General features: G+C 39.9%; 1 protein-coding gene and 1 long non-coding RNA gene across 28 annotated transcripts in view; one reads left to right on the forward strand and one right to left on the reverse strand.

The window, feature by feature from the left end:
* Window positions 1-23,245, reverse strand: part of LOC113459595 (uncharacterized) — a 70,533-nt gene extending 47,288 nt beyond the window's left edge. The window contains exons 1-3 of one of the 2 annotated variants that reach the window (XR_003381000.2): window positions 22,598-23,245; window positions 16,792-17,115; window positions 3,602-6,553 (exon numbers count right to left, since the gene is read on the reverse strand). This is a non-coding gene — a long non-coding RNA (uncharacterized LOC113459595). Of the gene's footprint in view, window positions 1-3,601; window positions 6,554-16,791; window positions 17,116-22,597 lie in introns of those variants that run through there. The other variant, XR_012580804.1, reaches the window with a different exon arrangement.
* Window positions 23,246-23,299: 54 nt separating this feature from the next.
* The window catches only part of GPHN (gephyrin), a 271,807-nt gene continuing 268,857 nt past the window's right edge, over window positions 23,300-26,249 (forward strand). For all 26 annotated transcript variants that reach the window (XM_074542808.1, XM_074542813.1, XM_074542812.1 and 23 more), the window contains exon 1: window positions 23,300-23,450. In XM_074542808.1, coding sequence (XP_074398909.1) covers window positions 23,387-23,450 — 64 coding nt within the window. In that variant the 5' untranslated portion in view covers window positions 23,300-23,386. The remainder of the gene's footprint in view (window positions 23,451-26,249) is intronic.

Consider the following 26,249-nt stretch of genomic DNA (forward strand, 5'->3'; position numbering starts at 1 on the left):
CTCTTCTGTATGTGTAGAAACAAAAAGGCTGGGAAAAACTGGTGTTTGTAATAAGGGAATTAAACTGCATGGAGAAAACCAAAATGGAAACAGAGGTGTGTTTAAGGAAAAGTCATTAAAACCTGACAACTACACATCTTTGCATTTGTTCTCAAAGCAGTTGTCTGGGACTGGCAACCAAAACTGAATTTGAGGCAGCACTGGAAGGGGTGGTGTGGGAGTGATATTGCATAAAGTATCCATGAGAAGGGGTATACAAATGCCATATAAGTGAGCTATAGATGTATTGAACACTGTGTATTAATGTTTAATAACTGGAGAGTCAACTTCTGGATGTCAATTCCTCATGGGATGTCCTGTGAAAATCCCCCCAACATTGGACACATTCAAACTCAAGGGCATGAGGAAATACCTGGGGAGAATCTGAGTGAAAAAGACTGCAGGGTCACAGAAAGACTCCCATTGAAAGTCTTAATGTGCAAAAACCTCAGTAAAAATTTCCACCATATTGCTCTCTGTCTACTCAATACCATGAGTCACCTGAATAATTTTTAAAATGGCCATGGATGTCCTCACACAGAAAAAAATAATCTGCCAAGAGAACATAAGTTGCTCTGGTATCTTCTTCAGTCTCTCTTCTGACTCTTAAAGACTATTAAAGCAAAGAAGCAGCAGTATCCAGGAGAATACCCAGTGGTTATAGATAAAAAGTAAGTCAGAGGGAAAAATTGCTGCTGCAGTTGTGTAATAAATAGGAAAACAACCAAAGGGAGTGAAATCACATGTTTGTGTGTGTCAGATGCATCTCGGCAAGATGCTCTGATGTTCTGCAGATGGATGAGATGCAGGTTGATTCATAAATGGCATAATCTTCCTATATGACAATAAAAGGCAGCGAATATATCAATATCAGAGGAAGAGACTTCATTCATAAATACTAAATACTTACTGACATTACAAGAATACTGATATATTTATTCTCTGATGCTCTTGCTGACAAAATTTCAGACATGAAATAATCAATGGCTCCAGAATTCATTTTGTATGCAGAAAATTTGTTCTCAGGGTATCCTGAGATACTTCAGCCTTAAAAAGCCAAGATGCCTTTGTGTCTCTCATTTATTCTTTTCTGTGAGCCTTCCACTGAAAATGCAAACACCAGAGTCTTCCCCTTCAGTATTCTGCTCCCTCAAATTTGCTGCCAAATTCTTTACTCTGCCTTCCCTGTTGGTTCCTCCAACATCTAGAAAGCAGCTCCAAGGCATTGCTAATTTCATATTCCTGTCCCAAGAGAACGGTTTTTTAACTTCACAGAGACAAACCAGCAGTGCTGGCTGGCAGTTGTGACTTTGGCCACCTTGGATACAAGGAGTATCATCACTCAGAGTCTGTTGTACCGTGTCTTCAGGAGAAATCCTTCACAGCTGTCTGGATACCACCACTGGATATCCCATCTACAGTCCCTAAATGCAAACTTTTTTCAGATACTAACAATTAAATTAAAAGTCAAAGTAGATTAAATTAAACTTTATTCACGATATTGTCCATGAAAAAATATTATTATAGCATGGCCAATATTGAGAGAAACCATATTAAAATGCCTTGCCTTGCACTCATGTAATTTTCTTTCCTTTGATTATCTTAAAGTATTTTCTAAACAATTACAAAACCCTCACAACACCTTGTAATGATAGAATTGTAGTGTTTACAGTTAGGACAACAGAAACACTGAGAAGATAGAGCCAAAATTATCAAGCATGAGCGATTAAATACAACAATTTGAAGCCCTATTTATTTTAGTAAGTGTTAAATATATGTCTGTCACTGATTTACAGAAACCAGAAGGTGACACAAAGATAGACAAATGAAGCTTTTCTCTTCAACTGTAGAAATCCATCTGTAAATGCCCAATTTGAAGTGATACCTTCTTAGGCTTAATAGTGCTTGACTGTATTCTTTAATTACAAAGCATGTGAAAGAAACCTTACATTTCAGGGCCCTACATGGAAGGATCCCAAAGGACTTAATAAATGTCTTTTGCTGCAATGAAGCCATTTCTGGAGTGGACAGTGACAACTCCTTCACAGCCCATAGGGACTTTGCACAGCAGTGTGAGAGTCCAGGTGAAGAAGGTTGTACAGACCTGAGTCTGCAGGGAGAATCTGGGTCAGAAGATTGCAATCACTTGAGTTGCCCAAGCAATAAGAAAAGTGCCTCTGATGTTTACCTGAGTTCTGAAATAATCAAGGCTTACTTTCATTTGCCATAGAGAATTTAAGCAAAATCTTAAGTAGTAGCAAAATGTATGTTGAGTTAGATTTTTTACAATACTTTGAATGTGAAAGGTCTTTGTAAGATTCAAAGTAACTCAGTAGAGAAACTGTCAAATGACTAATTAACACTGAATTAATGTAGATGTTAGATAATAAATATTCACAACAAACTGTTCACAAGATATTCATGTAGTGAAAATATTTTCCAAACAAATTCACAAATACCTATAGTAAACTAAGGTGAACATTTTGAGAGCAGGAGAAAGAAAAGAATATGGTGACTAACTTATCTATCTGAAATGCCTTTTTATGTTGTGATCCAATTCTTGCAGAAAATGTCATGGGAATAAGTACAAAAATCAGCATATCATGTAACTGAAAACTTAGGTGGTCTAAAATCCATTATAAAAGACAAGCTTTATTTAGCTGACTAGCATACATTAATACCCAAGGTTGCTAATGTCCTAAATACTATTCTAGTGAGAAAAGGGCTGCATAGCCAGTGAGGAAGAGGCTGTTTTCTTCTGTTCTGAAAAGAGCTTAATCACTATTGTTACAACTGAAATAGCATTCACAAAATAGCTGAAACAAGATCCTTTACTTGGTGAAATCTGGTAGCTGGCCAGTCTAAAAGAGATGGGTAGCAGGCAAGACAGGCACAGACTTCACACATAAACAAACTACAGAAGGCTTTTGGTTTTGTAAAGTGACTAATTTGGTCTGTCTTATATTCAGACCATAAAATAGAAGATTGTGGAGAGGTACTGATCAGTTTAAACAAACTCTATTACTCCACATCATGTTTAACACACATTACAAATACATCCACAACAAAAAAACAGAGAGTGATAAATTTCCCAAGGATGTTCAGAGTGTCTTTTATTAATGGAAAATTGATGCTAACAAACATGAGAAAATAATGTTATGAGTAGTTGTCCATCAGCTGACATCTGCAAATTTCTTAGGGCGAAAAACCTTATCCAGGTTTGGGATAAAAATTATGTGTTTCAAAAATAATAATAAAAACCTCTTCCATATGTTTTCATCTGGAATGACACTAAAGAGAAACCTACATGGCACCATTTCATATGTAGTTAATGTCACATCTGTCAAAATATCTTGCATCTTGGTTTCTTGTAAAACAGGTAAATTTAACAGGTAAATTTAATGACTACTTATTTTGTTTTTAAAATAAAAAAGATGGATGATTTTACTGTCTGTGGATACTGAAGCAAATGTAACCTATGTAAGAAGTATTCCCTCTGTAAGAGAAAAGAGCAGTTCAACCACTCTAACAGACAGCTATTTTAGTTCAGAGGATACTGCCATACGCCTTTGACCAAACTTTCCAAACAGGGACAGTGAAAGCTAAAGTCAGTTTTTCTATTTCTATTTCTATTTCTAAGAAGGTTTATATGAAAAATAAAAGAAAATAAAATAAATAGTAAGATAATACAAGGTTCTGTATTCCATTGTTGCTACTAGACAGGAGCAGCAACAACCAGTTTAGCAATTTTAAGACTGAAATCACCTCCTCTTCCATCAAAAAGGATAGATTAAAAATCTTAAAATTGAAACTTGAAATGTAAGCCATAGCAACTGGTACTTCTCACTTGCAGGTGTTACAAAACTACTTTCTAATAATGCATCTTAAAGAAATTCACAGCAGTCTCTGGTCTTCTGGTGAGGGGTCCAGAGGCTCTTCCTCAGCCTACATCTGCTGCACTGCTTCAGTTCTCATCTGTTGCCTCCTGCTTATCAAGTTGTGGAATCTCCAGACTTGCTTACTCATGCTCTTCAATTTCATTTATCCTTATTCCCTGTGGCATAGCTACTGAAGTCATAGCCCAATTCTGATATTAAACCTCCATCCTAACTTGCAGTATTTGCTATTATCTAATACTTGGCCTCTTATAAAGCTTTAGCTGCTAATTTAAGCTGTCCCTCTCCTTTTTCAGCTGTTATGTATTTGCAATCCTGAATCTATGGTCAAAACAGTATTGAATTTGGCTTTCTACAAGTGAAGTCCAACAGGTGCACCCAACATAATTAATGATTTTACCTCATGAGCCTTTATCTCTTTTTCCCTTGAACAGTAATTTGCAACTGAATCTATGAGGGCATTTAGGTAGTAACACTCACACATTTAGAGCTGGCTCTAAAAACAGTGTAGGATTTATACAGGCCAATGGAGAACCAATTTTGTGAAATTAAGAAGTTGAGGTTGACTCGACAAGTCTTCAAATATCTTGGCATAATCTTCTACTCTAGAAAATGATTTCTGAATTTCCATATAAATATGTTAATGGATCTTCCTAAAATGTGTAATATGCAAAAGGCCTTTTGGCTATACCCAGTGCATAAGTTTCTTCAGCACTGCTGTATGCAAAAAAGAACACTTAAGTAGTTTGTAAATGGAGGCTTCAAAGTTGACAGGAAAATCAACATTAGCTGCCCTGTGTTCATCTTCTGTCATGGATTCCAATTAAAATAAATTATGCACAAGACAATATGATTCCATGAACTCATTAAGGCTCCTTAATCCAGCAGTATAATATTCAAGTTGCACTGGAATGCAGGTCATTTGGAATGGTTATACATTAAAGATAGCAGAAGAGGCTCAGCTCTAGAAGACAGCTATGTGATAGAAGCAGACAAGCTACATGCAAAAGAATATGAAGATAGGGACTAGAAAGAAAATAAAAGTTTTTGCCATCAACTACCTCTGCTCAAGAGGGTAAGAAGAAATATGGGTGATAGGAGTTATTGTGAGAAGAAGGCAGTAAAAGCAAGGCAGCAGGTTCCCCATGAGCAGCAATAGCACAAATGGGAGATTGACTTGAAAATGACCTAAAGGAACCCAGCACAGCAAGGACTTTCCGGCAGCCCAGAGACAGACTGACAGCCCAGCTTACACGAAGTGTGCAGTGCCAAGTATTGGTGGCAACAAGAAGGGCTTTGGAATAGGGACCATGAAGTTAGGTGCACTTTCATCATCCTTGCAAATAATTTTTAGCATTAAGAACCCATTTGGCTTTAAGACAAGTGAATTTTGCAGGAGTGTAACACCTGAGTTACACTGCCTCTCTGGGCTCACTAGGGTTTCAGCAAAGTCTGAAGGTGCAGGCTGTTATACTTAAGCCTTCCATGAGTAAAACAATGAACCTATTAATGTCTTTGCAATACAGGAATATACCTACGAGTAAGCTGCAAAAATTTTTAGAGACATCATTCTAGTTAATTACTACAAAACTGAACAACAATTGCAGTGTAATATTTTTCTCTTTCCCGTCAGGCACTTCGAGATTTGTTAGCACTCAGATACCAATTTCTGTGTATCCAAGACCGTGTAGATTGATAACTCAGTATAGGCAAAATGCTGGATATTTAAGAGCACAAGCTGACTTTGTTGCTTGGAGGTCTTTTAGTTCTATTTTGTTTCAGAAAAGTAATTGATGAGCCTCTTTTATTCCTATTTTTCTACATATAGAAATAAAATATATGGGGAAAGGGAAGGGAAAATGCTATGCACTTGATCAGTAGACATCTCTGCTTCTATACAGAAGGCAAATTACCTACCAGGTTCCTTACATCCACATATATTAGACATGCATGCAGTACATTTGTTGAACAAGGCATTTCAAAACAGTTTCACAGGTTTAGTTCCAGAAAAAATTTCATGCCAGTGTATGTTTTGGTATGATCTATTTTTGTTTCCAGGTTTCCTTGAAGCAGGGTTCCAAAGACAAAATTGAGACTTCCCTCCAAAACAGGAGGAGACCACATGGCACACCATTATTCAAAAAATGCCAGTCTAACAGCCTTCATCCAATAAAGGAATGTTGTGCAGAAAACATGTAAAATGATGGTAGTATGTTGTTATCATAACTATGCAGCTTTTCATCATGAAATGACAAAAAAGCCCACAAAAAAGAGCACACTTAAAAACAATACTCTTTCAAGGTATGCATCAGCAGTGCATGATGCCATGCTAAAAAACAAGCTGAAGTATTAAAAGGAAATACCCCTCCTCTATGTCCCAAAAATGTCATGCAGAAGAATTGTGGTTTCAGCTACACATTATAACACATTTACTCATATTTTATTGAATAGATATATATTTTAATTAAATAGACATTCCTGATTTTCAGCAGCACTGTAAATTTAATCTAAACAGTTCTTTTCTCTTCAACTAACACTATAAATCTATTACAAGGCAAAAGCAGAAGTACAATGGAGTTTTTCTTTTGATGTAGCTGGCAGAAGAGATATAAGCTTACCTGCAAAAAAAGAAAAAGAAAAAAGCAGTAAAAAAACAATTAAAATGAAAAGAAGAAAAAAGAAAAAAAAACCCAGAAACAAAAAAAATGCAAGCCTCATTCAAAAGTGCCAGATATATGCAAATATTTTCCAAATATATAAGCAGATTCAGGGATTCTGCCTGTGCTGAAAGAGTCAGATTTGAGGGTTGTTTTCAAACTGCCTGTTGTGCCTGTCAAGTGCAGCTTGTCCTATCTTCCTATTAAATCCTTTTCTAACTCTTTCCTGGGTGAGGAATTCTATTCTGTATGCATATGCGAGCTAGACAGCCTGTGCAGTCTTCAGTAAAGGTTTCTGTTCAAACTTCAGTAAAATATAAAGGGAAACCTTTCAGCTCTTGACCAATTTCTGAAAAAACAAGAAATACAAACCAGATGATCTCTCTGTGTTCTTATTCAGTGCACATTCCTTCCTCCCTCCCTGCTCAAGAGTCACCGGCATTTCAGCTATCCACATGCTGCAGCATTTAATCAATGATTCAGTACACAGCCCATGAGATATGCCACAACACTTCAACAAGCAACTTGTATCTGTCCATGGGGACAGAGGATCTGAGTTTGTGTCAGTCTGTTCTTGTCAGTTATAATTAACCATACACCTATTTACATACATAAATATTTATACACAATGAGAAAACTTCCTAGTGCTTTATCAGATCTCACTTTATCACAGTGGATTCTGATGGCAGCAAAACACAATTTAGTTTTATTAAAAACTCAGAGAGAATTTTGAATCTCATAAATATAGAAATCATGGCCCAGATATTGAGATGTTAAGTACCTGAGGTTTCTGGGGACACCTGGAACTTGTAGATGTATGCTATCCTTTCCATTTTAAACATTTGGCCACAGTCTTCAATGGAGACACAGGAAAATTGTACAGAAAAAGTGGAGAGACAGGAGTGACATTGTATGGAACTTTTCTGAGACTTTCAAGTTTTTTTTAGGCTTTAAAAAACAGCCAAGAGGGATGAGCCTGTCAGGGAGTGAGAGTGGCAAGGAAGAAAACGTATAATAGACCTTCAGAATGGCCCAGGGTTATTGCTTGTGCTGTACTGGGGTGGGACCAGCTCAGGACAAACCATCCAGATGTTGTATGTTTCATAATTCACTGGCTAAGCCAGACGACACATACTGTGCAAAGAATTCAAATGTTAGAACAACCTCATGCTAACCACTAACTGGTGGATGAACTTTGTAAAAAGAAGTGCAGAACATATATTGTGCCTTGTTTAGTTGAGGGAAAGTATTGTTTAAGAAAGTAACAAAATAACTTCTACCTGGTAAGTTTTGAAGTCTCAGTGACTGCTAATATCTGTCTAGATAGTGGGAAAATAGTGACAATGTAAAAAAAGACCAAAATAATACCAAAGTAATAGCATTTATGGTTTACTTTTTGATACCAAAGTAATAGCATTTATGATCACCACAACATTATAACTAAAAAAAAAAAAAAATCTTCTCTTTTTTTGTTTTTTTTGTTTGGCTTTGTTTTGCTGTCCAAAAGCCATGTCTGATGACAAGTTATGATTGCCTATCTCACCTTGTGTCCCTCTTGGTAGTGAATCCCTGTGAAGTGCTATGTACAGGGACCTTTGAGAATCATATCCCCACACCCTCCAGGGCACGTTCTTAGAGGTGACACAACAGGTGCCTCAGATAATAAAATATTTACTGTGAGGGAGAATGGAGTAAAGGAGTCCCTTTTACTGACAACAGCTGGGGAGAGAACAGTCAAGCAAAGAATCTTGTAACCATTAGGCCATCCCTGTTGCCAATGCTTGATGTGTGATCTCTGCTGGAGATCATTTATTTAGCAGAATATATGTTTAAAAATGTCTTATATGATACTAGGCACTCAGAAATGGATCTCTAAGAAGGGATTAAATGCATAAATGACAGAAACACCCTGAAAAAGTATAATTTAGAAATAGAAGGGAAAGGAAATGTAATCACCCTTAAGGTCACAGCTAATGGCAAAATAAAATCTGTCTGTCCTTGCTGTGTCCACAATAGACAGCCACCAAATGCCAGGGAGATGACAGGAGTTTTATTGGAAGTAGAAAAAAATATTTGATTGGAGGAGAATTATAAAGAGGCACACAGGCAATAACCTGAGGAAGGGAAAGAATATAATAACACTGATTCAATTTGAAATGTAAAATATTTCTGGCAGTTCAAGGGTATCAGTACTTTCTGTAATACCTCTTCCATACAAATTTTTGTCCATATAAAATGTATTGCCAGAACATAAGAAAAGGAAATGGTTTTCTTAGTGCTCTGTTGGCTTTTCTGCAGCCCACTCTGTCATACCACCAATTCTGGGCCTTTTTTAGGACTGCAGTTGATGTGGAAAGGGAAGGTATTGATCCTAGCACTAGCAGAGAGAGGAGTCTTCCAAAGGCTGAATGGAGTAGGAACATAGAGCTACTACTAGGCACTTTTATCACCTTTTAAAAGACATTTTAATTTACCACCCTGTTCTTTCATGGTCCAGTAATAACTAGGAGGGGAGATTTACTCATCTGCATACAAAAATGCTCCAGCTCCACTTACACAAGTGATGCCAGCATGGGCACAGGGAAGTGAGAGACACTGGGCCTATATTTTCCCTTTCCTAAAAATCCAAATCCATATTTGCTGCTTGCAGGCAGCTCCCCAGTCCAGCTGCTGCAGCTTTGGCCTCTCCTCTACTTTCTGTACAGGAGATTGAGATATCAGCATCTGACTTGCAATTCCCCAGTTATGGCAGCATAGAAACTCAACTTCTAACTTCCAGCCCCTCATTACTATTCAGATCTGGTTTTAGCCAGGATAGCTCCCCTTTTCAAGCCCATAAGCACCTTTAAAGATCACGTCAATCAAATCAGTTGACAAAAATATTCTTCTTTTGACAGCATTCCTGAGATTTTTGTAAATCAATACACCAACTGATTCAATTTATATCACAAAAATGTATTTTCTTTAACTTCATTCATATCACTGAACCTTTTTTAAAAGCTGTAGCAGGCAGTGCCTGAGTGCACAATTGCTGCACTAGAGGGAGTAGGAAGCTCATCTCTGCAGTGGCCACTGGGCCTGATGCGAGCTGCCCGGGCAATGCATGCATGTGCTGCTTAGGGGCCCTCGGAGTGAGCAGGTTCCTGGCTACTGAACACAGAACTGTGACTTGGGCACATCATTAACCACCAAAGCTCACGCTCTCTGTGGGAACAAGGCTCTTCGGAAAATCTCCACTTTGAACACTGCTAGTTGTTTCAGAATCTTCCTTTCATGGAAAATCATTCATGTTTTATAATTACTTGTTTCTGATCCAGGATCTGGGTGTATGCTGTATACATGCCTCACCTTATCATAATTTTCATTTTATGTCTTAGAGCAAAATTAGTTTGCAGTGCAAAGCACCTTCTGACTTTGCTTCTTTGTATAGCAAACAGTCCTCCACACTGGAGGCTTGTTGCAGATTTCTCTTCTAAAGATGAAAAAAGCACTAAATGGGTAGTATAATCTGTTTCTGTCCTCAAATTACAGGCAAAATGACCCATGCTACATCAGTTAAAAAAGCTTTTTCTAGCTGACAGGCATGGTTTAATCACTACTACAAAGCATCCATACACTTCCATCTAAAGTGCTCTAACAAGGGTTTTTCTTAAGAAAGAAAAATCCATCAAAATTCTTGAAGGAATCAGTGAGAGATAAATCCTTGTGGATGTCTTTTTTCCTTTACTGTGTCAAAGGGATGCCTGCATCTGGTAAATGTGAAAAAGCAGTAGAGCATAACAAAGAAAAGGGATAACTTTAAAAACTGCCTCTCATATATTGCTGCAGCAACTGTAGAAGCAGATCCTCTATGCTATCAATAAGAAGTAATGTACTTCTACTCAGAGAAGCTGCATATTATTTACAACTCACAGAGCCAAAGTCAAAATTACTGTTATGGTAATATTCCCCTGTCTTTAACCACTGTAGCCTCTTCTCCTCTTCTGCATTTTCAGACATTTTCCAGATCTTAACCATCTTCTTTTGTCTACTTCCCTTTCACATTACTTTCTGACCAGAAGGCAACAGCAGAATTCTCCACTTTCACTGCTTTCCCATCTCTTTACCCCTCCCTCCATGCCCATTTTTAGTAATGATTTTTTCTCTTACTCAGTCTTTTGACTTTTTGACTGTAACATCTCCATACCATCCTCATGACTTTGTTCTCTCTCATTCTCAATCCTGTACTGCTCTCCTGGTTCTTTCCTTTCTACCTTCAAGCAGATCACAGGCTCCATTACCCCAGAGCAATTGTATCATAAGTCCCTTTCCACAGCTCCCTATCTCCTCCTTTGGGATATGCAAATCATATGGCCTGTTTCCTCACTTCTAGTTCTCCATAATCCATAGCTTTCTAGAAACAAATGAAAAATGCCATTAGTTTAATTAGTTTGGGGTTTCAAAACTTTGAAATGTTAACTAGTGGGCATAATTTTCCAGGAAAATTTGAAAGGGAATTAGTCCGATGAAGAAGAATTAGAATACCTAAACCCCAAAACCTCTCATAAAAATATTGAAGTGCTTGGAAATCTTTGCTTTCTTTTATAGTGCTATGTGAATGGATGAAGGAATGATACTGACACCATTTGCCTCTGCTCTAAAGATGAGCAAAAATAGTCAGAAACAACTAAACTGTGTTATAGCATTGGAGGGAAAGGGTACCCTACATCTTTGTAGACATATAATCAATACCTTGATTTGCATGTATTATCCATTCAATTCAAGCTTTGATTTGAGAAGTCTCTTCTTCTCTTAAGACTGTAGTGCATATCTAAAACCCCTTTTTCTTTCATAAATATGGAATAGTTCTATTATCTGTAAAAACTGTCCATAGGAAAGAAAATGGAACAGGAGAGTTTTGAACTTATTCAGGCACTTCCAAAGTTATTTATCTCTATGACATTGGATAAGTCACTTGAACTTTCCCTTCCAGTTTCCTCAACTGTAAAATGAAAGTTATACAACGTACTCATTTTTGAGATGGAGGACATGTACATTCCAAAAATTCTATGAAAAATTCTGCCTCATTTTCCTAAAGTTGTTTTACCACCTGCACCTACCACTGAAAGGTAGATGAAACCTCTGTAAGTAAAGTTCAGACAACTCCTTGAGGCCTTGTATTAAAAAGTAAGAATTAATTGCTGATGTAGAATTTCTTTTACCTATCTGAAACAAGCAAGATGGATTTAGTTCTCAGTTGGCCCACACCAGGTCCTTTGTTTGAGATCCATCAGAACTGTGACTCTTGAGCTTCATAACTGAAAAAACCTGCCATGCACTATCATGTACAGACATGCAATGCAAAAGAAGGAAGAAAATGTAAGAATAAAAGATCTGCCATTGATCTTGTGAAAATTATAGATGCACGTTCAAGAAACAATGAGTTTCTTTTGCTTTTAGACTTAAATTATACTAGCAACCTCCTCTGAGCACTAGTCTTAGATTTCCCTTCCTTAGAGCTGTAAACATAATCTTGACCATTAGGGTACGCCAAGCCTGAGATCAGTTCCTCTGCCAGTCAGTACGGTGGGGAGAATTCCCCTCAAACTGTGTGATCCCCAGCGAGTCCCTTTCTCTGAAAATGGTGTGCCAATGCCTAACACAAAAAATACTATATATCATACATCACAACAGTTAGAGCCCTCCTGTAGTGCTGCTCAGGATCAGACAGTCTGGCCACAGAGGGCTGCTGCACCTGGTCCCACAGAACTGGGCAGAGGTGACCCTTCAATCTGAGCCCAGTAGTACCTGTCTGAACATTTCAAAACTAAGAAATCAAAATCTGAGAAAGAGTTTGGTTTAGACACCTTGAAGGAAAAATTAAGCTATTTTTTTCTTTTGATTGTATTTTCGAAATGTCATGTCAATTTCTCAAATTTTTTTCCAGCCAAGAATGCTGGAAGTCAAACTGAGATTCAGTTTCCAAGAGCAGGGAATCTAATAAAATATCACAGGATTTGTGATTAAATAACCATGGCTGCCATCTCTGCTGCTGTACTGTCTTCTCTAAAACAGAACAGAATTCATTTATATGAATTGCTGTGTTGGGATCTGTTGGCTTATTCATGAGAGTGTTCCTGATCCTATACAGTATATACATATCAGACATGCTTTCCCTTTGAAACCAAGCATATTTATATCTATTTGCCAGCTAAAGAAATACAAAGTGCTATTGAATACTTTATTAGGCAGAAAACAGTCTTGCCTAAAAAGCCTCTAGAACTTATGTATAATATATCCCTGAATACATTTAGAGAATATTTTTTGTCAGAAATGGCTACATTCTAAGGTACAGAGCAGCTAACTGCTGCTGTTAGCCTGCTTTTCTTACTTGTGAGTATTTACAGAAGCATGTTTGCCTCCAGAGTATCATCATCATGCTTGTAACTCTCTTTCAATGACCCAGAGAACAAGAAGGAAAAGTCTCTTAATTGTTAAGTATTTTCTCCCATCTTTTAATTAAAGATTTGCATGAGGCCTTCAGCTAACTGCAGGTAACTGTCTCTACAAGCCAGAAATGGACATGCTGGAAAGAGTCCAGCACAGTGCCATGAAGATCATTAAGGGGCTGGAACATCTCTCATTTGGGGGAAGATGGAGCCAGACTTTTCTCAGCGGTACCCAGTGAAAGGACAAGTACACAAATTGAAGTAAAGAAGGATTAAACATAAGAAAAAGATGTTTTATTGTGAGGCTGACTGAGCACATGGAAGAGGCTGCCCAGGGAGATTGTGGAGTCTCCACCTTGGAGATGTTTGAAATCTGACTGGACACATCTCCGAGCAACCTCCCCTAGTTGATCTTGTTTTGAGCAGGAAAATTGGACCAGATGATGTCCAGAGATGCCTTTGAACATTCTATAGTTCCAAGAGTCGTAAGAGTGGAGTACAGATTTCTAGTTCACTGAAGTGAGCCTTGCTGATTTAGGAAGGCAGATGGTGACTGTTCTGTTCAAAGGTGTAAAGAATCTCATTTTAGAATTTGAATTAAGGGAGAGTAAAGAGGCCAAGCACTTGCAAAAATCCTCCATTTATAGGGTGTGTGGAGTGAAAAGGGAATTACAGCTTGCAAGTCATCCTAGAAGTAAATCAGAACTCCCACAACAAAAGAAAAGTGGACAATTAGAAGAGAAAGAGATTAAACCAAGAAGGGTCGTAGGAGCCCTATGTTAGAGAGGACACAGAGTGCAGTTTCACACTACAGCAATAATTCTCTCACACTTCTACATTTAAAAATAACATCACTGTCATAAGGTTTCTTAGAGGTAAAGTTTCACATTATGCTGCCAATGAAGGGGACAAGCCTGTTCTTCTCCTCCAACACTTTTTCCTTCTTTCTATTCTTTTCTAATTACTGCCATCATTACTTATACCAACTCATTGAGACAATAACTCCATGCTCAATTGGATACCAGTGGAATTTAGCAGACATGAAAAAGAAAATGTTATTTTACATAATCTGGACTACATGTGAGTTATTGCTGTAATCAGGCAGCCTGGCTGCAGTATCACCTCACACCCTAAGGCAGTATGTTCTACCCTGCACTGTGCAACAGGGTCACTGACAATATCTATCAAGACCCAGAGAATCCCTAAAAGACCTAGGCAATGAAGGGCACAAAAGTACTTTGTGTGAATTGGTGAATTGGTGAATTGAACACCAATTGATGAATTGATGTGAATTGATATGAATTGATGGCAAAACGTATCCGTAATTCCAAAACTCAATGGTATCCAAAACTCAGGACTGCATATAGTATTTGCCCTTACCTGAACCTGTAGTGTCAGATAACACAAGAATTTATACAACTGTACCTGAATTCTAACAGTAATTATGCAACTGTATATACAATATATACTTATTAATTATACTTTGTATCAATATACAAAACATATTTTAGAAGATCTCTTACGTGGGCATCTGTAAAGGTATCTTATTTGTATAGCTGATGACACAGTGAGGAAATACCAGGGTTTTTTTTCTACTTGAAACACTAGCTCCCTTATTCGTAGCAATGTAACAGTAAAAGCAAAAAAAAAAAATCCAGTTTGTTTCTACAAAATAAAGATGAAAATCCTTCAGAGATCTCACCTATTAAACAGATATTTTTCTATACTTAGCAGTTTTTAACAGTTATACTGCAGCCTGATCACTGAAGACAGAAGAGGAGTTACAGAGATATGAAGATATTCTCCTGAAATACTCAGAAAATGACTGGTAAACAATCTCTTCCAAAATTAAGTTCAAGAAAGAATTGCACTCAAGTAGGGTTAAGAAAAGTGTATTTTCAAATAGCGAGGTGGGATCCTAAATAAAATAAATACGAACTACTTGGCTATATTTAAATACTGAATGTGAAGTTCTAGGTCAACTGGCTTTACTTACTGGTGGAAAGAGCAGGTGGAAAGGATAAAATTCCACTCTATCAGCAGAACTTTTCCTGTTGGTTTCCCAAAAAAACAAGTAATCTCCAAAGCGAAGTTACTATATCTGATATTAAGAACTGGAAAATTCTGTACTAAATGTAGCCTGGGAATATCATGTTCAATAAAATGGACAGTACTGCGTAAATGGCTGAAACAAATTCTTGCTCTAGGAGACTAATCTGCTAGATTGATGGATGTTAGGATGCTAATACTTTTATCAGAGAGGAAGCTACCAGGCAGAAATGAGCTACACTGCTACAGAGTAAGCATTTGGAAACTCTAGGACCAACATCAAAAGACAGGCTGAGCTTTTTGCTGTTGAAAACTAAAAAAAAAAAAAAAAAAAAAAAAGCATTATTTTGTCAGTATGTAAGACTAAAAATAAACTATTTTTAGCCAAAATAGAAATTGACAATTACATTATAATTTATTTGATTTAAGAGAGAAAATGTAGTAACATATTTTCCTGTTTAACCTGGATAATAATAATAATAATAATAATAACAACAACAACAATAATAATTTCCTTCTTAGTAGCTGGTACAGTGCCGTATTTTGGATTTAGTTTGAGACTATGACAAACATTCAGAAAGGTCCTCCTAGCACCAATGTATTGCCTTCTCTAAGGGGTTTTAAGAGTCAGCTTGTCTAAACAGCTGCTGATCTGGGATAGAAGATTTCTGGACACTCGTAGTTTTGACTAAGTTTCTTAATCTTTTAAAGACAGATAATAAATTTCAGCAATTTCTAAACATTTCAAAACATACAAGTGAAAATTGATACATCAGAGTTATACCATAAAGGTAAATATGCACATTAGTAACTTCTTGAAACTCCTGTTTATAGATGTTACATGTTTTAAAATATAATTTCAAGTGATGCCTCTGTTTCAAATTTGATAAACAGCTACAGCCACAGGAAAAATAGACAAATTTTTAAAATATTGCAATTAAATATGAGACAAGTTTAATATGAAGTGGTAAAATACCAACATTTCTAATAAAACTGGCTAAAAGGAACAAGAGTTTGACCATGCAAACTTTGAGTGTAGTCAGAAATACCACCTTTTTCCCATAATTGGTCTGCTTTGGGATGTCATTCCCTGAAGTGTTGCAAACCAATAAAAGAAACCAAAGAGGAAGATTGTTTCCCAAGTTTCATTGGTCCCTTCCTCCCATTCACACTGATTGCTGTGCTATCTCTGGCACTCCTCAGACCCATCTGTGAGTGAGTTTTCTGCCAGACCATGTTAAATCCTGCACAGATTTTTGCCACAGGAGTGAAATGCCTTGGCTGACAGAGGAGTCTGATGCGTGCCGCGCCAGAGAGGAGTGAGGATCAGGTGTGGAGAGAGGGTGTGAGGGGCAGGAAGAGTGCAATAGGATGAAGCAGCAATGCACCTGCAGCTATAAATCCCATCTCAGATACAGCAACACTAGAACCTGAGATGCTAACGTTTTCAAAAAACATTTTCAAAAGGGACAAGAAGGATTTCAGTTAACTGAGGGAGAGAGAAAAAATTTGTTTAGTTCTTTAACATAGTTCTCTTAGAAGCAAGGACCTTAAAACAGAAACACTTTACTTCTAGTCTCTGTTCCAGTTTTAGATTAAATGTTGACTAAAACTGTGATTGGAACCCAAGTCCCTTTTTTCCTGGGCGAGTTCTTCAATACCTTGAATAGTCAGTCATGCTTGGGTATTCACCTTCTGGCTTAAGAATAATTATTTACTTACCCAAAGTACAAACTCTGTAAACAAGAAGGACCTGGAAGCATTACACATCCAGAGCAGCTGACAGCTTGCTCCCTGGCACATTTGGAGCTGCAGATTTAAATTCAGATTTCAGCCACTCTTTGACTGGAGAGCTGAAACACTTTTGAGCTCTCAGGTCCCAGCTGAATGGCTTGTCTTTCTGTTGATATGAAGCCCAAGTTTGTGTCCATATGCTGCTTCAGCAGGAGCCAAGGAGACTGTGGCAGATCCTTAATCAGGAGACCATAATACCACAGCATCCATCAGCTGGTTGTGATGCAGCCAGCAGCTCTGTTACCTTCCTCTCTGTAAAACCAGAGTAATAGTGGATAATCAGGATAAATACACTGATGGTGATACACCTGGATACTCAAGTAATGGCTATTACACCAGCATTTCAAACAAGCTGTGCAGAAGGACAGATGGAGGATAAGTACATACAGGACTAAAGACTGGCATGGAAATGCAAAGACAAAAAAGAAAGATTTCTTTACCAGAAAGCTTATTTTTTCTATGTGTTTTTCTTCTTGAACTTTGATTAACTGTAGTAGTCTATTGATTACCACAGTCTGACTACACTGGAAGTTTAGGAAGCATCTGAGATGAAGCTGAGGTAAGAAAGAATTCTAGAGCAAGACTAAGTGATCTACTACAAAGTATATCCAACTATTTTTGGCCCTGTCTAAACCAAAAATATATGAAACCCTAATAATACACCGAGGATGCATATTAAAATCTTTTTGCATTTAATATGACTACATGAAATGGCTTGCAAATATACTATGTCATTTGTGTCTCGGTAATTTTGTAGTCACACAGGTGGCAACTTAAACAAATCTTTGCTACAGGCTTCAAAGAAGGTAAAGGCTTGAGCCACAGCTGGGCCAAGAACTCTTCTGGTAAAAAAACCCACAAAGGTGCAGAGTGACCTAGTGAGAATGATGCACACCAATCATGGGGTTAACACATGAAAAACAGGTATACTTTCCAAGACTCATTTATCAAAGAACAAAGGCAGTTGTGGGTACAAGGAGTCTCATGTGTCCCATTGTATGCAATTTGACAACAAGCCAACCACTTTATACCATAAATATAACATAAATGACCTAAATCAGGATTTACGAGCCTGGAGAGGGCATGGCCACTTGCTTTTTGCCTGAATTTTATTTTTTTATATAGTTGCATTTGTCTGAAGGTGGACAGACTCTCTGAAAGCCACTGTCACATTGCTGAGAGCTGAAATCCAATATTTGAAAATGCATGTTGGTGAATTTGCCTTCAGCCAAGCTGGCAGGAGGCTGCAGCTGCTCTTTGCCATAAAGAATCTTTTTCTTCCTTAGAGGATCTATTCTAATAGTTTTAATGCTTATACTAAGTCAAAGCAAACTAAACAGCAAGGTGTCCTGCAGGAGAGTCATTTTTTCACTTTTGGCTACAACATGTGATGATTATTTGTGGTTAGTTCATTCCAAAATATTATAATTTAATTTGGGTTCAAAATACCTTCTCTTTCCTCTTTCTCCCTTATTTCATACAGTTTGGAGTCATCTTGCTCATTCATCAAGATCGAGATACCTTAAGGTTTTATGTCATCTCTTACATAAAAACAAGGAGAAATACAGATAAAGGAAAATAATGTATGGAAAGAACTGATTCAGCTCATCAGAATTCTGAATTTAGTTTACATGAGATCCAAAAGCATTTTCCTGCTTTTCATATCCAAGTCCTTAATGAGGCAGTTTTGTCAAAGTGAAATCTCAAAAATAGAATGTTCCAGTAAGATGTCTTTTAAATCTGTCTACTCTTTGTGTATGCTAAACTCGTCAAATGCTTTTCTAAAATAGCTACTGTTTTGCAGCAAACGAAGCACAGACAATTGAATGTGTCAACACCACTCGTGGAGTCACACTAAGATTCATTTATTTTTGTCAGGCACCCATACTAGTAGTGAATCAATGGCACTGCATTTGTAGTCAGATGTCACACACATTGCAAACCTATCTCAAAGGCTTTGGTTCTGCTCTCGGGCGGGCTGTACTCTGCAGTAAGGGCTGCAGTGACCCACGAGAATTGGCACCTGGGAGCATCAAGATTGCCTTTGGCTGGCCCCATTTCCAAATTATTCTAAAAGAAAGGAAACCCTGTTTTAGTGTAGTGCTATTCAAGAAAAGCCTACTTTGTCAGATTAACACAGAATAACTACAGTAAAATATCTGGTGCATAATTTTCAAGGTGGAACCAAGAAAGTAGTAGGACCAGCTCAATGGATGGTGGTCAAAAAGATAAAGATGATGAATCAAAAGATAATCCTTATCACAGGATCTGCAAGACCTCCACTGCTTCTTAGAGAAGGATTCAAACCTTGTTACCATGCTGAGGATATACTTCAATCTGGAACTTCCCTGCCTAGGAATTCTGTCTGGGAAAGTCTGGACAAAAATTTGTGTGTCTGCATAATGCAAAAAACCACAGTGGTCCAGCATGTCCTTGAGATCTACAGAACACTCTTTCCCAGAGACTCATAGAAACAGAAACATTTATTCAACTGAGCAGCAAAACAGTAACATCTGAAATCTCAGATAAAGAAAGACAAGCTGGATAGACGTGCTTTGTGCATTAAATAATGAGAATACAGGGGTTTGCTATAACCTTTATCACGGGAAGGATGACTGGAAAGGAAGAGATTTTTTGGTCTGACCTGGTAGGAGAGTAAGAGAAAAAAGGCTGCAATGGGTTTGAATTGGAGGCAGCTCAAATGGCTGTCACTACCACAGCCATCAAAGTCATAGCACATAAGCTCAGTAAATATCACTCTTCCAGATGTTGCTGTTTCTAAGAATATATGTGAGGTTGTATCCTAGAGCATATGGTGCCATTTCAAAAGTTGCACCACAGTAGGCAGCTGAGTGGGAGGAGGCAGGAAGGGAGAGAGTGTGCATGGATGTCTCTCAAGGCCACCTTTCCTTTGGAGTTTTCCACATGCCTGTCATTGCTGCAAATGCCCACATTGCAAACAGTAATCAGCTAAATTGTGATGTAGTTTGTTACCAAGTGGAAGAGTTAACAGCTTCTCTTATCATGTAGTCTCACAGATATAGGTTATTTGCTTAATAGACAAATTTGACGTTGCAAGTATTGGTGCAATGCAAGGAGTAATTAAGTTTTACTGTAAGCAAAACACATTTTGTTTCCCGTTAATAGTTAGAGCAATCACTGAAATTGGGTTCCTACTCATGACTGGAGGTAGAAATCCAGAAAGGATTCTCAGGAGGCCTCTGGCAATGTTCAGGTGGCAAGGATGAACTATGGAATATGCCATGATGACATTTGGATGGTTTTCTAACCCTACATAGCTAAAATATGGTGCATGATCTGTATTTTTCCTAGATGCTTGCCCAAGGAAATGGATTGTTTGGAGAAATCACCTCTCTCACCCTCTTTTAGAGTGATGAATATTGTGCTACATCAGTGGCAGTGGTTACACATGTAAATGTTTGTACTCTTCTTTTTCAAAATTTGTAGATCAACACAGAGTATGTAAACATATCAGAAAGTAATAACCTGTAATAGACTGACTTCAAAACGACGGCTGAATTGGAAAATCTTTTTATTTTAAAGTCTCAGCCTTAGTTTCCTGACTGTTTATAGACTCACATGAATAAGCTGGAGATACAACTTTGTTTCCTATTACTTAACCATTGAGCCAGCTAGGCTCTTGACCTGACTTGGATTTGCACCAGTGGCACAAATGGAAATGTTTTAAATTTAATTAATCATTTATTAAACCAGCTAGTTAATGTCTTCAGCAGGATCTGCACCAATGGCACACAGTTGAAGTGCCATGTCCCACTGCTGATCCAAACATCCAACCAGTTGTAAACAAAACAGAATAGAGTAAGAAGTTATAGTTAAGGAGTTACTAAAAAAAAAATCAGATCCACAAGACAGCAAAACTATAGAAATTATACTGAATCCTTATTGTAAATATGAAGTGTCTGATCACTTTCATGGAGAGTTTAAATCATCCTTTCCCACACTGTAATGAAGAAAACAATCTTCCTGTAATCATACTGAAGGCTCCTTATTTTAATAGTTAAGATTTCTACAGGTTACTATGGAGGTTAGTACAGGAGCCTCCTGTCTGCTCAAAGTGTTTTCCCCAAATAAAAGATGTAATTCAGTGGTGCTCATGATAAACTGAGAAAGCCACTCTGTTTCCCAGTAGACCACATGGAACAAGCATAGCTGGCAGAGCCAGCTTGATGAAAAGGCAGTGCTTCAGTTAACAGAGATACTGATAATTGCCAGCTGGCAGACAAAATAATGTAAAAAATTTGCTGAGAGGTTACTGAATTGAGTTATACTTCAACTCTGACATGACCAGGGCAAAATGTGACTATCAGCTTTGTATTGACTTTGATGAGGAAAACTTGTTTTTCTCTGGGTAGTCAATGTGAACTCCAGTGTGGGTTGCTAGCACAATTACCTAGAATATGTCCCTGCAGTAAAAGGCTTCTGCATCACACACACTTGCTTTCTTGCTGTGTCACAAATTTGACTGCAGGACATCATCCCATTCACAACCTTCTCCTGAACTATTATGGATCTCCCATCCAGTTTACAAGGCTTTTCACATCACAGTAACAAACCCCTATTGTCAATTTCAGCTTCTCATCAATTTCAGTGTTTTAAAAATTTGTAAACTTATTTTGTTGCTTTAATACAATCATCTACTACATTTCTGTACAAAAAAAATTCTCATACAAATCCCTCTAGCAGGCACTTATAAATCCAGAAATAATACACCTAATGCTGCCAGTGGAATCTGAATTTTGCTCCACCTCCTTACCATCCACAAGAGCAACAAATCAACAGGCTACACAGGGAGACTGAGATGCTCTGAATAAACAATACTGTTTTTAGGGTGTGAGAATCCTCTGCAGGAACTACAAAATGTCAAGCTATTTGCTCTCACTTTAGATAATTTCAGATACATTTGCAAAAAAAAAATCTTTTTGCCTTGTCTACAGCAGAATATTCAACAAATAGTGTCTGAACCCATGAGGGAACAGCAGTATGAGCACCAGAGATGCAGTATATCTTCAGTAACCATGCTGTTTTGGGTTCAGGCTTACACCCACCCACATATGTTGTATTATACCATTGCATAACCAGAGATCCCTGGAGCCTGGATTCTCAGTCTCTATGGCTGCACACACTGCAACTGCTGTGCCAATACAGAAATACTGATATCGTGTGCTGCTGCACACCCCACCAAAGTGCTACTAGTGTGACTTCCCCATAGACTGAGGATATTTCTTCAGCCCTTTCTTTCTTTATTTTTTTTTTTTTGTGCTAGCCGTTCATCGAAGAAAGTGATATGCTAAGGAGAAAACTGAAGTCGTTCATTTATGTACATACAAATTACACATGCTTTCAATAATTGCTTGTTAGTAGGCAGTCAAAAGGAGACTAATACAGAGTCTGCAATTAGTAAGATAGCATTGAAAATGCAAGAGGAATACCCAAAAATATAAAGATCTGCAGAAGTCAGGGGACTTGAATTTTGACAATGGGTTATCATTTGTAGTTGGTGATGGTGCTAATCAATGTGGAAGACGTTTGCCCACATATTTATTCAAAACGAGTTTAAATGTTTGCTTCCTGAGAGTATCCAACGTAACATAAGTTAGACAAAAAAAGATGACACTAAGTTACTTTGTCAAAACAACTGTTGCTTTGTTGTGTAACAACAGCTTTAGTCTCAGAGTAAAGAGGAAGAACTCACAGGTGACAGAAGAGGCCTGGAAAGGTAAAAAAAACCCATCCTGCTGAGCTCTGCTGAGGAAATTGGTGGGGGGAAAAAATGTATGTCTTTATTTCCAGCCTGGAGAACAGGAGCTCAGGGGTGACCTCGTCGCTGTCCACAGCCACCTGAAAGGAGGCGCAGCCAGGTGCGGGTCGGCCTCTTCTCCGGGCACAGCGACAGGACAAGGGTCTGTCAGTCTGTTAGTCTGTCAGTCTGAAGCTGCACCAGGGGAGGCTCCGGCAGGATGTCAGGATGAGATTTTTCACAGAGACGTGAAAAATTAGCCGTGGCAACGGGCTGCGCAGGGAGGAGGTGCAGCCACGTCCCCGGAGGTGTTTGACAGAGGACTGGATGTGGTGTCAGGGCCGTGCTCTACTCGGCAAGGCTGCTCATAGCTGACGATCACAGAGGTTTTTTCCAGCCTAATTGAATCTGTGGCTCTGTGGCGTCACGCTAACCAAGATGATGACCACCCTAGCTATTTGTCTATTCCCGTTTTCCGAAGTCTCGGGAATGAACCTACCAGCGCCCGGAATCAGGGATGCCCAGGCTCGGGCAGGGTTCTCGGCGCTGGATTGGTGCTGCCTGCGCCGCGCGCACCGCGCTAGTCTCGCACCCCCCCCGGCGCCGTCGTAGCCCAGGCCCCGCCCCCGCCCGGCCCCGCCCCTCATCCCCGCCCCGCCACCCCTGCCCCGCCCACTCTGCGCTCGCGCCGCTCCCGCGCCGCCTACCCCCCCCCCCCCGGCAGTGCGGTCCTGCGCCGCGAACATGGCGTCGGAGGGGATGATCCTGACGAACCACGACCACCAGATCCGCGTCGGCGTCCTCACAGGTACCGGGCCGCGCCGGGCACGGCGTTGGGGACGCGCGGGGGGCGGCCGCGGGTCGGTGCGTGCCTCAGGCCGCCCCGCGGGGTGCCCCGCCGGCCGCCCGTCTCTCCCGTGGCGGCGCCGCCGCCGCTACGCAGGGAGCGCCCCTCCGCCGTGCGTGCGGTACCCGAAGCCCGGAGCCGGGGTCGGGGCGTGGGGGCGGCGCTCCGGCCGCCGGCGGACGGCGTGAGCGGGGCCGGCCGGCGCTGGGCAGCGCTGCCGCAGGCGGGCGGGCGCCGCAGCCACGGGGACTGACCCGGGGATAACCCGCGCGAAGGGGACGGAGTGCGCGAGTGGGCGAACGCCGGAGGGGCTGGGGGGCCGGAACGCGGCCGGGCTTCCTCCGAGCGCGGCGGTGCCGGCAGCTCGAAGGCGCTGGAGAAGGGAGCCTGCGGCCGGCGCAGGCTGCGGGCCGGCAGGTGCCGGGCCTGCCTTCCCCGGGCGGGAGGCGGCCTCAGCTCCCGGCCGCGGGAATGCCCGAGCTGGGCACGCTCCGCACGGCAGCTCCTTTGGGATGGCTCCTTCCCCTCCCCCTCCCTGGCCTTTACTTTGGGGATCGGGAGGGGGTGGGTGGGGATGCCTGTGCCTGTGTGCTCTCTGTGGGGAGGGGGAGGAGGGCATTTATGATGCTGCCGCTCATAGCGCACGGATGATCCTTTAATAAACCCGTGGCACATGACCTGCGGTGGCTGCACAGACGGGCTCCCGGAGCCAGTGCGGGTGTGACGGGCCGGGGGCTCCTGTGCCGGGATCTCGGCGTATCCCGGAGCCCCGCGGAGCTCGGCGCAGCGGGCGGCGCGCCCAGGAGCGGAGCCCCGAGAGGTTCCGCTGTACACGGGCGTCAGCGCCGCTTCTGTGCGAGGAAGGGGCCAGAGATACCGGCGAAATTTTTAGGCGTCAAGCTCCGTAGGTTTCAGCGGGAGCCTGGGAAGACATGATTGTTCGTGGAAAGCGGCGTTGTGAGCTCGCTCAGGAGTAGGAGGATGCTTGGAGTGAGAGAGGGGACATTGACGGCAGAGGAGGCCTGGAGTTAACCCTGAAGTTATTTATTCCCGCTAGCGGTGTTTGACCCGAGCGGCGCGTTGCGAGCCCGCGGCAGCCCCCGGCGCTGTTCCTGTGCCCGGTGCTGATCCCGCTGCCGGCAGCCAGGCTGGAGCCCTTCCCCTCCTTCCCTTCCTGGGCAGCGCTCGGCCGCAAGGTGATGGTGACGATAAACCGCTAGAAAAGCACGGTACATGCAAGTGGAAATCCTCAGTGTGCTTGTGAATTCCAGGCAGTCAGATCCTTAATATGGGTAGAGCGTGTTGGACCAGATGCAAAAGTTACATGGGGGGGTTTGTTCCCTTTGTTCCTGAAGGATAGGACATATGTGCCACTACCTATTATTGTAAAAGTTAAAGTGGGAAGGGAGTGCAAGCAGAATGCATATTTTTCTTCGCATATTTTGTGCAACTTCATGGTGTGTAACGTGGGTTATTATTTTCTTTTGATCAGAGTTGTAATAATTTTCACATGTAAGTGTTCCCAAAATACACTACCAGGCACATATGGTGTTATAATAGTTAAAATAACTATTTAGTCTCTCAATAGGTTCAGATAGTCTTTCAGAATACACTTATTTTGTACCGTAAATCCTGTTTGATCATTGTTAAACTCTTTTAACTTTGTATCATAATTTGTAATTTCATTGAGAAGAGCTTCTGGCCTAATTTTAGTATTTTTTTTAGAGGAAATCCAAGAGGCATAACCAAACAGAACAGTTTTAGTTTTTTTCACCTTAATGTGGTCGTTTTGAATTTCAGGCTGACAGTTTTTGCAAATAATTATTTTTATTTTGAAAGGGGACACCTTGGTTTCTTACAATTTTCCTAGCCCCCTTTTTGTGTGTGTTTGCAAACCTGAAATAAAATATTATTTTCTGCTCCAGCATCTCCTATAACCTGGAAAGAGAATATTTGTACTTTGGGGGATTTGGACCCCCTAGCTGTTTCTTCTGTTTCAGCTATGAAAAGACAAATTAAAAATGTACTCTTCTGAATTTTTCTTATAGAAATGAACTAATAATGCATGCTGTTGTATGGAGGAATAAGTGTAGAAATGAAAAGGTTAGGTATGTGCACTATTATTTTTAACATTTAGAATAGCTTAGTGATCAGAAATTAGATCATTAACATAACATGACTCCTTTAGCTTTTCTAATTAAGATCATAGGCATATGTTTGTTTTCTTAGCAGTATATACTTGTGGTCTTATCAGCACAGGCATACAGATTTATGCTCCTGTTAGACTTGGTATGCTCAGTTTAGAAAATAATCAGTACTGCACCTTATGGTCGTACTCAGATGGAATTTGAATTTATTTATGAAGGAGTAACTGTTGAATTAATTTGGTGTAAAGTTGTGTGTTTATTTTTAAATGAGGACATATAAAAATTATTTGGGCACATTGTTATTCTTACGTGTAGAGACTGATGCACATGGCTCCAGAGAATATTGAGAGTGAGTAATGTTTGTCACAAGGCTTAGTTTCATTACATTGTTTTAAGTTATTGTATTTAGTTTTGCTTGGTAGAGCTCTGTGATTGTGTATGTCTCACTAGTTTCATCTAGAAACAAATGGGTACTTTTCCACTTGTGGCAAATTTGGACTGGTATAGTGGATTAGAGAAATAGAAATCTTGGTTATTGTTTACTAAAGTAACTGTGTTCAAATGCAAATTTATGCAGAATGTAGCACCTTGGGCTTTTTTTACAGAAATTACT

This window comes from Zonotrichia albicollis, chromosome 6 (assembly GCF_047830755.1).
Source record: "Zonotrichia albicollis isolate bZonAlb1 chromosome 6, bZonAlb1.hap1, whole genome shotgun sequence".
Classification (NCBI taxonomy): Eukaryota; Metazoa; Chordata; class Aves; order Passeriformes; family Passerellidae; genus Zonotrichia; species Zonotrichia albicollis.